A 17324-nucleotide genomic window follows, 5' to 3' on the forward strand; every position below is an offset into this window, starting at 1 on the left:
GTTCAGGATGAAAGCATCCACTAAATTAAGTTTATTATATGCATCAGATAATTTATTTTAAATTTTTTTGCATAAATATTTTTAATTGTGCATAAATACACACACAGGCTTTGTTTTTATTTACTCCATGTAGTTCTGAGAGCTGAGATGCATATTTTATTTTCTCAGACGCATCAAGGTAAGTGCGCCAAGGTCACTATCACATTCTCACACACTTACAGACACAAATACACACACGTTAATTTACTGTTTTACTCCACATAAAATCCAGTTTGTATCGAAGTTTTTTTTTTTTGCACAAGCCCATCTAAAGGGTTACTTGTGCCAACTGATGATCAACATAAAAATTACAAATTTTACCGCTTTCCAAGAGGGAAAATGACCAGCAATCAAAAATGCATGATTATATGGTGTCATGGTTTTGTAATCAAAAACATTGGGTTATAATGGAAGTCAATGGGGCAAAAACAGCCACAAACAGAAAATTAGGAAGAAAAAAAATGAAAATCTTATGCTGCACAAAACTAACGACGCATCAAAGGCAATGTTGTTACTGATCGTTCACATGTCCAAAACTGTGATAAAAGTGAAAAAAATCCAATCTACAACTAATTTTTATTTTGAAAATTTTTTGGTGTTTTTTCGCCACCAAATCAATGACATAACTTGCAAACTTGGCATTTAAAGAGTTCAAATCCTGTAATTTTAAAAACATTTTGTAGTTTTGATCAGGACTGAGATTGATTAACAGATTTATGCAAAAAAAAAAGATCTAAAAATTATCTGATGCATTTTCATAGTAGTTTATTTAGTGGATGTTTTCATCCCGAATATAACGAAAGGGTAGTAAATTTAAACAGTGCACAAAGGTTAAATTCAGAATTTTGAAATTAAAAGTCTGAATTCAGTTTCACAGTTCTGATCCATTTTTAAGAATCATGACCTAACACATTATTTTAAAAGACTTGAGCCAATCCCAAGTTTTTAAAACTAAATGGTATATTCAATGGAAATAAAAACAAAACTGCAAGAAAGCTTGCAACAGCAAGTATGAAAATTATGAAATAAAAATTCAGAATCCTGAGAAAAAAAGCCTGATTTAAACTCAATTAGAAACTAATTGTACTCAATAAACAAACTAAATTTGTACATACACTGTAAAACCCAACAGTCAACTTTATCAAATGAAATAAGTGTAGTTAACTCAAAATTGACTGAAAGTTAATTCTACTCATTTGAAAAGATTTTTGAGCTCAGTGTGGAAGAGTTAAATACCTTATTACTTCAACTTAAATGGAGTAAGTTCACAGTACTCATATAGATTAGTTTTTTAACTTAAATGGTTTGTTGCAATCGGTTTCCTCAAATGGTTTGAGTTACCTTAACCTTTTGAGTTTTCCAGTGTATGAAATTGGAATTGATTAAAAGTTGTGAAATCCTGACCTTTTGTCTTAGAGTTTTCAATTCACATCTTGCAATTTAGACTTTTGTTTTTATTTTGCTAAAAAATGATCTTAATTGTGAGAAATACACTCAGTCAGTAGTACTATAAAATGTTAGAATGACCTCTTTTTTTATTTTTAATCATGTGGAAGAGATTAATTATTATGTACAATAATAAATGATCTGAAAGAAACAACTTGCTGTAGAATATGCTATTTTCAGCTATGTGTTAAAAAAGCAACACAATTTTAGTCTGACATACTAATAATAGTCTTCGACAAATAACACGAAATAAATCTATTTTAACTGTAAAAAGCATTTGCGTTCATGTACTTGCATAAAGTATGCTTTGGGCCTTAAAGCAGACCAAAACAAGAGCTGCGCTTTGTGGCCAAAAATATTTACATCCCTTGAATGAACTGTAATGAATTGGCAACAAAGTCAAGGCAGAATCCTTTCATGGTGTGTGGTGTGTTCCCCTGCAGTGCTTTTCTGCACAAAAGTTTACATCTTTTTGCATTTATTTTTGTATTTTTTTTTCACATGACAGGAACTTGGCTTTAGCGGCAGAGACCAGAGAAGTGAAGTAAATAAGATATATGAAGCCATACAAAGACTGTGAAAACAGAGGAGTAATAGCAGTACTATAAAGCACAGGCGAGAGGTGGTGTTCAGCCCATATACGAGAGTAACACGCTGCACACAGAGTGCTTTAGGGTCTGTGTGAGAGCGATGGAGGCCAGGTCTACAGTTTCCCCTTTCCTCATCAGATCAACACAAACCTGTAGTGAATAAGAAACAGAGAGAGGAGATTTTTGTAATGATGTTGGTTGGAAATATTAGGTAAACAAAACAATTGCTTTTTTTTTAATAATGATAACTTGCTTGCAATAACTTTTAGTAATTAATTAATTGATGTATGTATTGTAAATACATCCAATCTTTTTTTATTGTTATAATATTTTTGAGGGTTTTGAATACATCCATATGTATACTTCAAATATGTGCTTCAAAATATAGTTTTACATAGTGGGTGGGGAAATAATGAAAATATTGGCAAAAATGGTTCACACTTTATTTTAATGGTCCGTTTGTTGAATTTAGTTACATTGCATCTACATGTCAACTAATTAACTCTCAATAGATTATAAGTAGACTGTTAGGTTGGGGTTGGGATTAGGGTTAGTGTAAATTGACATGAACTTGTAAAGTTTCTTATAGTCAGTTAAATGTCTGTTGAAAGAGCTGTATCAACAGATATTAAGCAGACAGTCTACTAATACTCAAATGGACCATCAAAATAAAGTGTTACCTAAAAATGTTCTGTGTTTTGCAATTATTTAACTTTATAAGACTTCAATGTATCCTTAGTAGCCATAGACAATTATTTTGTTTTGCAACTATATTTTTTTCTGAATCTGAGGCTACGTTTACACGACAATGATGGAGTTAAATCAGAAAAGTTTTTCCATTGTATTTTTTTTTTGTTGTTTGTTTTCATGCTCACACATCAAAACCATCTGTGTTTACATATATCATTTCCAATAAAATATGAATCATGTAGTCCGGGGTCCAATAACATGAAGCCAGATTAACTGTCTAGCCAGTTAAATTTCAGTTTAGTTTCAACCAATTCTGGGTTTTAGGTATTGAAAGTAGCTCAGCTTAGCTGCTTCATAATACCATGGCAACAAATAGTGATTAAAGTTGAGCTGCCATCATGTTGCCCAAAAAACAAGGTTGGTGCAAACTAAACTGAAACTTAACTGCCAACCAGCTAATTCAGCTTCATGATACAGGGCATAGGTTAAGACTGGTGATGCCACTTTGTTAATAAACAGAACCTGTAAAAAAGTAACGACATGTCTGTGGTCGCATGGCAATGCTGATGTTTATTTATAATTTGCTGTGTGTGTATGATGTTTCTTTGCTGTTGTAAATCCACACTTTACTAATAAAGCGTTAGCGAACACTTGAGCAACAACAACAAATTGACACATCCCTAACACGTACTATACACGCGCATGATCTCACCGTTTTCAAAGATTCTTGTTTCGGTTGTTTGACAAGAGAGGCGTTCTCAAAGACTGAGGCTACAGTGCATCTGGAAAGTATTCATAGCGCTTCACTTTTTACACATTTGTTTATGTTACAGCCTTATTCCAAAATGGATTAAATTCATTTATTTCCTCAAAATTCTACACACAATACCCCATAATGACAATGTGAAAAAGGATTTTTTGAAATTGTTGAAAATTATATAAAAATAAAAAGCTGAAAAGTCACATGTACATAAGTATTCACAGCCTTTGCCGTGAAGCTCTAAATTGAGCTCAGGTACATTCTGTTTTCACTGATCATTCTTGAGATGTTTCAGCAGCTTAATTGGAGTTCACCTGTGGTAAATTCAGTTGACTGGACATGATTTGAAAAGGCATACACCTGTCTATATAAGGTCCCAGGGTTGACAGTGCATGTCAAAGCACAAACCAAGCATGAAGACAAAGAAATTGTCTGTAGACCTCGAAGACAGGATTGTCTTGAGGCACAAGGCTGGGGAAGGTTACTGAAAAATGTCTGCTGCTCTGAAAGTTCCAATGAGCACAGTGGCCTCCATCATCCGTAAGTGGAAGATGTTTGGAACCACCAGGACTCTTCCTAGAGCAGGTCGGCCATCTAAGCTGAGTGATAGGGGGAGAAGGGCCTTAGTCAGGGAGGTGATCAATAACCCGATGGTCAATCTGTCTGAGCTCCAGCTTTCTTCTGTGGAGAGAGGAGAACCTTACAGAAGGACAACCATATGTGCAGCAATCCACCAATCAGGCCTGTATGGTAGAGTGGCCAGGGGGAAGCATCTCCTCACCTAGAAATTTGCCAAAATGTTGTGCGGATGTTTTTCAGCAGCAGGAACTGGAAGACTAGTCAGGATAGAGGGAAAGATGAATGCACCACTGTATAGAGACATCCTGAATGAAAACCTGCTTCAGGGTTCTCTTGACCTCAGACTGGGGCGACGGTTCATCTTCCAGCAGGACAACAACCCAAAGCACATCACCAAAATATCAATGGAGTGGCTTCACAACAACTCTGTGAATGTCCAGAGCCCTAAATCCTATTGAATATCTCTGGAGAGATCTGAAAATAACTGTACACCGTCGCTTCCCATCCATCCTGATAGAGCTTGATAGGTACTGCAAAGAGGAATGGGCAAAAATTCCCAAAGACAGTTGCGCCAAGATTGTGGCATCATATTCAAAAAGACTTGAGGCTGTATTTGCTGCGAAAGGTGCATCAACAAAGTATTGAGCAAAGGCTGTGAATACTTCTGTACATTATTTTCAATAAATTTGCAACAATTAAAAACAAAAAAATTTGCATTGTCATTATGGGGTATTGTATGTAGAATTTTGAGGAAATCCTTTTTGGAATAAGGGTGTAACACAAAAAATGTGGAAAAAGTGACGCACTATGAATACTCTCCCGATGCACTGTATGTCAACACAAACGACTTAAAACACTTAAACGACTTAAAACGCTTTCAATCATGTGCTCCACATGCACACAGTAAGACGATTTTACCTGTCTCATATCCTCCTGCTGTTTATTTTCTTTCCATTTCTTTGAAACGTCGCAGCAAAATGTTGAAAAAAATCTCAGATTGCTTTAAATGAACTGACAGTGAAATTAAGTTGTTGTTGTTTAGAGTAACACAAGAATATAAAGTTGCAAAAGCGAGTAAGAATGTCCACTGGGAGACGTATCAAAACAAATACGCTGAAATATTGGACTGCTTCAAAGATCAGTACCCTGCTGACAACATCGCTTACCCTTACAGTATGGACGAGCTCATAAATCTAAGTAAACATTCCATGTCCATTGAAGAGAGGCAATATGAAGCATGTACAAACTGACATTAATCTTTTATAAAGCTGTCAAAATGGACAGAAATCAAAACATCTGCTTTACAATGTCGTCACATGACTAAAATGCTTCATAGTTTTTTAAAAAGCCTCCAGTTTCACAGTCCATACTGCAACTTGAAAACAGCGTTACAAGATACAATTTTATTACCTAAAAACGCTGTCTCGGTGTGGACAAAAGCCCGAAATATGTGTTTTTAAATAAAAACTTATTAGTGTGGGCGTGGTGTAAAAAAATGTTTACAATTCCTAAAATACCACTGTCATGTAAACGAACAAACAAAACACACACACAAAAAAACTGTGTTTTGGCTAAAAAACATTGTGCAAATGGCCCCTGAAAGTTCTGGTAGCTATTAACTTGCATTTTATGATGCACAAAGGACCACAGTTTCAGCTAAAAATCAAATAAACAACTGAAGGGGAAAATTTCACCCACATTTTGGATGAATAAATTTACAGCAAATCTTAATTTTTGAATGAACTATCCCTTGTTCCCAAAAATGAAGGATAAATATAATAAATGTAATTACAGTCATGTTCCCTCAACTTTACCTTCACACTCAAAGGCCCTCAGTATGGTGGTGTAACTGGGTCCCAGCCAGGAAGTGTAGGTCCCCATGACGCGGAGCAACTTTTTGGTGGAATCGCTGAACAGCACATCAGGCTGCCCATAATTCACCGAGCTGAACAGAGAGAATCCTTCAGTGGTGTTACCAAATGCGTTCTAGAAACAACAGAGAACCAAGAACAAGCAAAATAAGAAAAAGAGCAAGTGCGATCAAGCAGAATTTCTCAAACCCTTGTAGAAAAGCAAACAAAAGAGAGAGTGGGTGTAAGTTTGACATATAAATATGCATATTTTGTTTCATTTGCAAATACTGGAGCTTCTCTACACTCTTTGCTCACATCCTGCACTGCTTTGTTCAGTATGTGTGCTAGTTCTCCTCTGTAGTGTCATCCTCCCTTAATGACATACTGTAATGTAAGACGGTGTCTTGTGAAAATCAATGATCACCACAGGGCTCAGGCTGGATGTATTGAACGCATAAGTCAGCCTGATGTAATCTGTGTAATACCCGAGATGTTCAGAGATACCATTGTTAATATAGGTTTAGCCAGGGTTCGTTTAATCATAGCATTGGCCGCTAATGTGCAGGAACAACACTTCCAATGAGGATTTCATGCTCTGAAATCTACAAAAGGGATTTTTCTTTTTTAACCTTTTACTCCTTTTATATTATTTCACAGATAATGCAATAAAAAAGCGAATCAAACGTGATATCCAGAGACTGTGTAACTGCCCGGCACTATAAATGTCATTATGTAATCCGTGGCATTTCTGTGTGTCTGTGTGTGTGTAGTGCAATACAGTCCAAAAGTCTAAGAAGACTGAGAAATATTATGTATATGCTTCAATTTATTTATTTTGTGTTGAATTTAGATTTTTTGATATAAGTTCAGCGGCACAGCATTATTTATTTGAAATAGAAATAGTTTGTAACAATGTATGTATTTATAACTTTTAATGCAGAAATTTAATGCATTCTTACTGGCCCCAAATGCATACAGTTTAGTCAAAATCTGAATTAAAAAGAAAGAAATATAAATTAACCTAGAATTAGTGTCTACAACAACATAAATCTTACAAACTTTACATATACTTGTTTTGTGGGTCCCCTTTAGACACTCTGTCAAATGTACTGTAATTAGAATAATTGACTAGTATAATTTTGCAACTTCATGTAATGTAATTCCCATCAGTGTTACTAACTTTGCTACCATGTCAACTAACTTATAGCATTAGTACACTAAAAAAAAATGTATTGTATGAACTCAATTTAATTGAGGGCAGGATTTCCATCCAATAAATTTGTTTAGCACCAACTAACAAAAAACTATTTACGCAATTAAATGCAATTGAGTTGGTCCAACATAATTTTATCAAATAAAAGTTTAAATACGTTTGTATTTTTATTTAATTTAAACTAAAAGATCTGATAATATAATGTATGTCTATTATGTGTCGTACATTTCAATGTCTCTTAGTTTTATTTGAAGTTATCCTAAATTAACTAAAAGAGCTTAAATATATATAGTTAAATATACTGTTGATTGAGACTCATCTCAAAACTAATTTTAGGACAGTTATTGCTCACTAAGCAAAGCAACAAACTGCATTTTTACTAATTTATCTGCCAACACCAAAAAGCATAGGTGCTTTTGCAAGGTGGTAATCTTAAAACTCAAGCACTACATGAAAATCTTCTAAATCCTAAAGTGCAGATTAAACTCTAACAAGTCTTTCTATTAACTTTAAACACCTAAGATTAGTTTTATTGTCAAAATTTCCCTCTCCTAATTCAATCCCACACAAAGCAAGCTGGGAACTAGAAATCCCCTAACCAGGTAGTTGGACCAACACAATTTCTTCATGTTGTCCCAACACAAAACGCTTAAGTTAACTTAATGGTTTACAAATTTAAGTGGACTGATCATAAAACAAATAAATTACCTAAAGAAATTACAAGAATTGTGTTGTTTTAGTTCATTTTAAATGGTTAGTTTGAAAAAGCAGCAGTAATAATTTTTTGAGTGTAACGTGTCAGTTACATCAACTAATTTCTAATGTAACGTAACATTGCAACATCAACGAGCTCTTTTTATACCATAGCATATTAAATTATAGAATTTGAAACTTTTCATAAATCCTGTTAGTGTTAGTAACTTTTGACTGCCAACTAACTCTTACTAAAGATGGGCTGCACAATATATCAATTCAGCATCGATATCACAATGTGCGCATCTGCAATAGTCACATCGCAAGATCTGCAATGATGAATTATAGTTGACAAGGAGCTACAGAACACATGATTTGTAGTCGCTGCTAAGTTTATCCATAACAGCAGGGGTGTCCAAACTCGGTCCTGGAGGGCCGGTGTCCTGCAGATTTTAGCTCCAACTTGCCTCAACACACCTGCACGGATGTTTCTGGAAAGACTAGTAAGTGCTTGATTAGCTAGCCCAGGTGTGTCTAATTGGGGTTGGAACTAAACTTTGCAGGACACCGGCCCTCCAGGACCGAGCTTGGACATGCCTGCATAACAGGGTGAAGGTTTATCATCTGCATGTGTTTTTAAAGCCTGTGACTGACCATTTCAAGAGTTTAAGATATATGGGCATAAAAATTATAATGTTTGGAAGTGTAACAAAGATTAATTGTATTTAATAATTTATACAGAATTTATACAATTTATGCAAAAAAAAATGTTTGTTTCTAGTCCAAATATCTACATTTCAAAGCATAAACAAGATTATTTTACTTACCATAATGGAAGATCATTTTGCTTGTTTTAGGGAAAAACTCCTAATTTTGAGTCTTCTGAAGATGAAAAAATATACAATATTTTTACTTGATCTAAGAATTTTTCGGTATTTGGACTAGAAACAAGACAATGCAAAGTAAGAAAAGCATTTTTGCATTGTTATTACTGTACCTGAATACAGTAAGACTCCCCAGAAAAACTGATAAATAGAGCTATTCATCTTATGAAATTCATGTGGCAATATTTATCGCAGAAAAAAAACAAAAAACGCAATATCGTATTTTTTAAATATCGTGCAGCCCTATACTAAGACATTAGTATCTTTGCATTTATGCCAACTAACACTTGCCAACAAACTTTAGTGTAGTAGGTAGATATTTTTGCCAAGTATGATGCCATCCTGGATCAACATCTATGTTTATACTGGAACGTCATTTTTGCTCGAAAATGTAATCCATACCAATTCCCCACCCCTAAACCCAACAATAAATGTAAATTTTTCCCAAAATCAGAGGGCAATAACAATTAGATAACAATCATGTAGAAGTGCATAACCTTAACCGTAAGCGTAAACTTAACATAAGCTGTAAATGTATCCCTTATTGATGTCATTACAGTGTTGGTAACTTTGCAACTATGTTAATTAACTCTCATTTAAGTATTACTTCAATTCACCTTAAATAGTTCTACTTTGTCCAAAGTGTACTACTACTAAGACTGCTACTGGTTGCTTGGACCCATCAACATCCAGAGCAGGGGGAAAATGACTATAGAAGTCACCAGCATTTTTCAAAAAAATTTCTCTTGTGTTCAGCAGAAGAAAGAAACTCAAAAAAGTTTTAGTGAAGGGTGAGTGGAAATTTCATTTTTGGGTGATCTAACCCTTTAAACAGATCTACTAATTATAAGATGACATGCACAGAAGTAGTTTAAAGTTTCCATCAAAACACCATCAAAATAAATGCTTCACCACTTCGCAAAAAACAGGCCTACTTTTTCTTTCCTCTACTTCTTTTCTACAGTAGGTGTAAGTGTAAAAGAGTCCTGGATTTTCAAAGTGTTCTCAGATTTTTTGGACTGTAACGTGTGACTGTGTGGCTGTCTCTCCTGACCTGCACACGTTCCAAGAACTTGTAAACGCGGCATTTGTCCTCCAAACGCACTACCACGGCATTGGTTGGCACTACAGCCAGGTGGCAGCTCTCATGCTGGAACAGGTTCGCTTCACTCCCGTCAGGACACAAGAGCTTCAAGTCTTCCAGCTCCAAGTCCAGCGCCCAAGACTCCTGGTTCTTACCTTAAATTTAAAAAAGTGCTGTTTACATGCAGTGAAAATTTTGCCATTTTTTTAAGTTTAAAAGCTTGAAAGTTGTGCAGGCTTTGGTAAACAAATCTATATCTCTATAAAATTAGAATCTATAATCCCTGAACTTGGCTTACTGGGTTTACTGATACTAAAAACAAGGGTTTCACAGATCCCAGCAGGCACACAAAGAGATGCATTGTTGTGAAATACTGCCCTCCTGTGTCTGTCAGCCAGTGAAACATGATCCAGATCATCAAGTGAAGGCTACGATTGTCCTCCATCAGTCCCTTAAAAATTCCATTTAATAAGAAACCGACTTGAAAAATCTTACTGCATCGGGACTTTTTTTTTTCTTCTCATGTTCTTACAGCCTGCACTACTTACCCTGCATGTTGTCAAAGACTGTAGTGTGCTTAACAAAAGCAACGTCGCCAAGATTTTCTGCCACACACCTGCATTTTAAAAATAATAATGCATATAAATCATACTTATAAAATATATGACCTTGTTTTACATATTTTGCTCAATAAAGACACAAGAAATGGAGCATAAATGACAGTAATGACATTTATAATAATACAGAATACTTTTAATAAGGCTGTGTTAGCAGCCATTTTGCAGCCAAACTGCTGTGAAATATTACAATGCTTTCTGAAGGATTATGTGATCTTTATAATGTAATTAATAGTAAATAAATACTTTTTATCTTTTTACCTATTTTTAACGCTAAAATAAGAAAACCAAAATAATTGGAAAGAGGAAATATTGACTTCTTAACACAAACTTTTCAAGAAAAAAATAGTTTTTTATTGTAAACTTGCTTAATTATTATTTTTTATTATTTTTATTTATTTATTATTATTATTATTATTATTATTATTATTATTATTATTATTATTATTATTATTATTATTATTATTATTATTTTCTATAGGGGATAGTAGGGAAAATAAGAAAACTAAGACAGTCTGTAATTTTTCCTATGTTGTAATTACTATGTATGGTCTTGTTAAACACCAATGAAATAAATAAATAAATAAATAAAGAATTTAAAGAACATAAAGTTGTAATTTGTAAAATCTTTGATAAATTTACATTCCTTCATTCATTTTCTTTTCTGCTTAGTCCCTTTACTAATCCGGGGCCGCCACAGTGGAATAAACTGCCAATTTATCCAGCACATGTTTTATGCAGCGGATGCCCTTCCAGCTGCAACCCGTCTCTGGGAAACATCCAAACAAATTCATTCACACACACATACACTACGGACAATATAGCCTACCCAATTCAGCTGTACCACATGTCTTTGGACTGTGGGGGAAACCGGAGCACCCGGCGGAAACCCACGCCAACACAGGGAGAGCATGCAAACTCCACACAGAAACGCCAACTGACCCAGCCGAGGCTCAAACCAGCGACCTTCTTGCTGTGAGGTGACAGCACTACCTACTGCACCACTGCGTCGCCCGATAAATTTACAATTAATATAAAAAATATATGAATTAAAAAATAATAGATTTTAGCAGAAAATTTAAAATTTGAAAGAAAAAAATCCCTTTAAAAGTTAATTTCTGTGCTCTGGATTTGAGATTAATAGCCAAGTTTTGAATACATTATATATTTGTGTTTACATCTTCAAAATTTCACAAAAGAATTATTATTATTATTATTATTATTATTATTATTATTATTATTAAGAGCATTAATTGCAGAAAACGTCTGGTAAATTTGTCAATATAAAACATTCCATATTTTTCTTTACCTTAAATAATGTAAAACATATTACCACAATATTTAAGAAGAACATGGGATATTTAATTTAATACTTTATTTAATATAATTAATAATAAATGTCCTAAATCATAGGCCTCAAACTGGATTCCAGGAGGGCCGCAGCTCTGCACAGTTTTCCTTCAACCCTAGTCAAACACAGTTGATCCAACTAACCAAGGTGTTCAAGACTACTAGAGATTATTAAGCAGGTGGTGAGTTTGAGGTGATGGGAGCTAAAATGTGCAGAGATGCGGCCCTGCAGGAATAGAGTTTGAGACCACTGCCCTAAATGATAATATTCTTATTTTAATACAACAATAAGCCACAACTGCGAATTTTACTCAAAACACGTACATATTAATAGCAAATCCAGAGAAAATGGTCTTTAAATTAATTTCAAAAGGCATTTGCACATCAAAATTTTGTTTAACAAGCCCATTAAGCATTTCAATACTCTTGGCTATACAGACAAAAAAAATCATATTTTAAGTAATGCTTCCAATAGGAAACATGCATTATTTCACATCTCTACTGCACCTCAAAGCTCCAGCCTCTCCAAAGTGCCGTTCCCGAGGGTTGTTGGCACAAATGTGGCGGTCGTTCTCGTCCCCGATGCAGGCCTCACACAGATTCCTTGGGTTGTTTCCTTTGGGATCGTGTTCTGGGTCCTTTACGCCTGGGACGCAGCTGTATCCAAAGAAATCTCCGACCGCTATAAACCACATGGAGAAGCAGATGACTATTTAAGCGGCTTCCAAAAGTTGCAATTACAATCTCGATTTGCATTTCAACCAGGTGTAAGCACTGCAAATATTATATCTGAGAGCATTACTTTGTGTGCATGTGCAGCTCACCAGACGTTAAACCAGATGTTAAGCGCTTTTGTAAAACAACAGCTGATCTATCTAATGGCAATAACTTCAAGATACAAGCCAAAAAGGAATGTAAATAAATCATGGTAATATAATATAGTAAAACTTGGAGGAATCATATTTTTCACCATTGTTTTATTTTTAACAGGAGTAAAATGGAAATTTATACCATTATACTTCCTAAAAATTACAATTGTATAAGTTGTAAAACTACATAAATTAATAATAATTATAAATTATGATGAATTGTAAAACATTTTCAAGCTTTAAATGTAATCAAACATGTTTTGTTTATGAAAATCAACTTTATTTCAAGATATATATGTCTGTTACAAAGCTACCAGCCAAAGGTAGCTCACACTAATGTTTTATACACTGAATTATTAAAGTAAAGCTAATTGAAAAGTATAGCAAAGACAAAGACAGCCTACACAATACAAAAATACCAAAAAAAGTTTAAAAAAATAAATAATCAAGTAGTATTATATATATATTAATAAATAAATATTAGTTATAATAAATTAGATATACATACATATTAACGTCTACAAAGCAAAAGTGTTCAATTAAATACAATTAAATAAAAAACATTTCAATCAGGTAAAACACTGTAAATCTGGAGTGTCAAACTCACAGTCAAACTGCAAAGTTTAGTTCCAACCCTGCTCCAACACACTTACCTGCAGGTTTCAAACAAGCCTGAAGGACTTAATTAGTTTGGTTTGGATTAATTAGTATGGTTGGAACTAAACTGTGCAGAGCTGTGGCCCTCCAGAAACTTTGTCACTGACACCTGTGCTGTAGATATTATATCTGAGAGCATTTATTTTGGGCATCTGCAGCTCACGCTTAGTTAAACCAGACGTAAAAAAATTTAAACAAAATATAGTTCTTAAAATTGCAAATCTATAAGTTTTATATACTGTATAAATGTATATTAAATGTTACATATAGAAATGTTTTATACATATATAAAATGTTAAATTGTAAAATGTTTTCAATTAAAATAAAAAAGCATTAATATGAAGCATTAAAACATTTTAAATGGAGCTCAGAATACTTCAAATAGAAAATAAAATGGAAAAATAGAACAAATAAATGTAAAAGTCATTTAAAACAGAAATATTTAACAGGAAAAAAACTCAAATTTAATTTAATTCAAATTCAACAGAAAAACAGCATCTCACCGTGAGGAAAGTTGCATTGCACATCCACACTAATCTGTGATGTGTTGACCAGGAAGCCGATGGGGACGGTCCAGCCCACTGTAGTTCTCATCCCTGGGTGACAAGAGCTGCGCTCGTGCATCTCCAGCAGTGAAAGATCACTGGATGACGTCCGTGCCAGAGCAACTACATAATAATTAATGCCATCTGCGCCAGACACAAAAACACACGCTGACGTCAGGCTCTATAATTCCAGTCTGAAACATCTTTAGCCATTGTTTTAAATGTTGGAACATACTCACCCACACCGTTATAAGACTCTCCTACAGCCACGTCTAAGCCATAGCAAAATCCAGCTGTGTAGATTTCATCCGCATACATAGTAGAGGCATCTGCAGTACCATTCTGTGCCATTTTTTGCCATTTAACCAGTTGAGAATTTGATTGAGTGCAAGAAAATCAAAAAGTAGAAGCAAAAATTAGCACAATAGTATCATTTTAAATCAGAAAGCCTTGCAATATTACAATGATTTCTACACACTATATCTAATTAAAGCGACAGTTCACCCAAAAATGAAAATATACTTAATATTTACAGGGGTAGTTATTTTGAACAATGTTAGAAACCTGCAACCACTGAATTCCATAGTAGGAAAAAAAATATTATGGAAGTCAATGGTTAGAGATTTTCAATATTTTTCAAAATGTCTTAATTTGTGTTTAATGGATGAAAAGAAACTCAAACAGGTTTGTAATAAGTGAATGATGAGTAAATGGCTGAATTTTCAGGTTTGGGTGAACTACCCCTTTAAATATGCTTTTTGGTAAGTACTTTTTACAACCTTGATTTGCTTCATGCAGTCGGTGGGACTTTGGCCCCTCACACACACTAGTTGTCCGCGAAGGTTCCTGGCTGTGGCATTTCCAGCTAAATCCAAACACTTCTGATCTTCGGCATCAGACACTGTGCACCATCTGACTGCAAAAAGGGAAAAATTTGTATATTTTTCAAAGAATGGCAAATATCAACTGTTATTCAAGATGTGCATGTTCACTGCAAAGCTACCAGCCAAAAGTAACTCACACTAATATTTTACAAACTGTTTTATAAAAGTGAAGCTATTTGAAAAAGTATGGGAATGTAGGGACCACAAAACTGTACATGTTTAAAAAAATATATAAATAAATAAAATAAATATTATATTTATATTTGATTACATTTATTAATTTTAATTATATATTTATAGATAATATTTTATTTGTAATTTATCATTTTATATATATATATATATATATATATATATATATATATATATATATATATATATATATATATATATATATATATATGTTGAAAAAAAATCTTCTCTCCGTTAAACAGAAATAAACAGGGGGTTAATAATTCAAGGGGGCTTATAATTCTGACTTCAACTGTATATATGTAAGCATCTTCAAAGCACATGTATTTTGGAAATAAATTAACTATTCATAATAAAACTAAATAAATTAATTGATTAGAAAACTAAGATTGAAAAGTAACTCTTTTCTATGTGAGTACATTTCAAAATTACTTTTCAGTGTTCTAATATGCTGATTGAAACCATTTAAATGTATTTACTTTTAAATACATTTTTGCAACATTATAAATGTATTTAGACTTTTAATCATTCCCACTAATAATAATCAGAAATGTATTTTGAGCACCAAATATGAATATTAGTATGATTTCTGGAAAATTATGTGGTAACCAAAACTGTATAATAATGATGAAAAAAAAACAGATCAAAATCAAATCAAGAGAAAATGTAAAAAAAAAAAATATATATATATATATATTCCCATAGATTTAATAAACAGCTACTTTTTATTGAAAGTAATATTTCAGAATATGACTTTAAAAAAAAAAGCATGAATGCTCCCAAACTAATGACTAACATTTAAAGTCATTTTATATTTACCTGAAAAAAGCTACATTTTTTTTTACTTTTTCAGAAACGAATTACTACATGAAGCAACCCAAGCGATGTGCATCCAGTATTCAGTCAGATCCCAGATGACTCAAGTACAAAAAGCAAAAGAAAAATATTTCTTGTCACATATCATAAAACATTTATAAAACTGAGAACATGTAAACACAATACTTACTAATGTTGTTTTCAGTGGACATGGAAACCAGAACAAACAGGAACAGCACCACAGCAAGATGTCCTCCTGGAAGATCCATGCTGACTTTGAACAGTAACCTTCCAAATGGGCTCAAACTCACAGAGGAGGTGTGGGAAGTAATGGTGAAAAAAGAGGCTTTGGGCTCATATTGCTCCCTTTTTAGGGTACCCACCAGTCTCAGAAACCAAAATGGGAGGGAACGACTTTCCATTAGTTCTTTACCGAAGTTTGCTTTTTTTTTTTAGATCTAACATTGTTAGATTATTTTCCACTTATCCGATCACGATGGCCATCTAATGTTTCTTTCCTTATCCAATGGGACCTCATGGCATGCAAGCTTTTGCACACTTCACTGCACCTGGCACCGGCCAGGTCAGATCATTTCTGAGGTTATAATTAAGTAAGATACAATAGCTTTTTGTGGACAGCTTCTAAAGCTCCCCGAGATTAAACCGAAGGTCCGAATAAAGCCAAGTTTGATTGGAGATCTGGACGGAGGGGCAACAGGAGGTTCTTTTGTGCCCCTACGCAGTCGAGGAAGCATATAGGCAACATGATACCTTCTCTGCATCCTAATTCTCATGTCAATATCCCCATAATCAATGCTTTATTAAAAGAGACAAGAGTCAACTATGAGATACAACACAGCATTTCAGAGCCAAAGACAAGCCTATAAGGGTACACATACACTGATGTGCAAATGTGGCCAAAACATTACATAATTCTTCTTAACCCTTGGGTACTGTTCAAATTTACTACAACTTCTCATTTTTACTGTTGATCATCAGTTGGCACTATTTAACCTTTAGATAGGCCTGTTCAAAAACGTTTATGGCTTTTATATGGAGTTCTATGAAGTAAAACAGCAAATTATACTATGCACGCATAAATACACTTACTATGTTTACTATGCTCTAAAAGCTGAGGTCCTTATTTAGATTTTTATGTTGATAAACAGTGAAAATTGTTCATTTTACCTCTTTCCAACAGGAAAAACCACTAACAATCAAGAATATATGACAATATGGTGTCATGGCTTTGCAATCAAAAAGTGTTGTTTTAGTGGAAGTCAACGGGGCAAAAACAGCCACAAACATAACAAAAGGGTATTAAATTTGGCCAGAGTGTTTTGTTGAGTTTTTGAAAACTTTCAAATCATGTTCCTGTAAAATGCTCCAACTACTTAAGGCAGAAATTCTGCACAATTCAGATTGTATATGAACTCACTCGACAATGCTCAGAAAGCAAGCGGGATATTTAAATTCCATGTCGTTCTGTGCATGTACTTGAGTTTTTAAAGGTACAGTTCATATATCTGAGTATTACAGGACAAAATTGTATTACAAATAATA

The 17324-nt window shown here is 33.8% G+C and overlaps 1 protein-coding gene across 1 annotated transcript; it reads right to left on the bottom strand.

Annotated features, from left to right (window-relative positions):
- Nucleotides 1–1639: 1639 nt before the first annotated feature.
- On the bottom strand, nt 1640–16799 carry otomp (otolith matrix protein). Its single transcript, XM_056467648.1, has 9 exons — nt 15952–16799; nt 14649–14785; nt 14109–14211; nt 13828–14013; nt 12306–12480; nt 10380–10447; nt 9802–9986; nt 5919–6090; nt 1640–2225 (listed from the first exon to the last, which is right to left on the bottom strand). Exons 1-9 carry the CDS (start codon nt 16181–16183, stop codon nt 2215–2217), a joined length of 1269 nt encoding a protein of 422 aa, XP_056323623.1. The 5' UTR covers nt 16184–16799; the 3' UTR covers nt 1640–2214.
- Between the last annotated feature and the right edge of the window lie 525 nt (nt 16800–17324).

The sequence above is a fragment of the Danio aesculapii genome, chromosome 2 (genome assembly GCF_903798145.1).
Source record: "Danio aesculapii chromosome 2, fDanAes4.1, whole genome shotgun sequence".
NCBI lineage: Eukaryota > Metazoa > Chordata > Actinopteri > Cypriniformes > Danionidae > Danio > Danio aesculapii.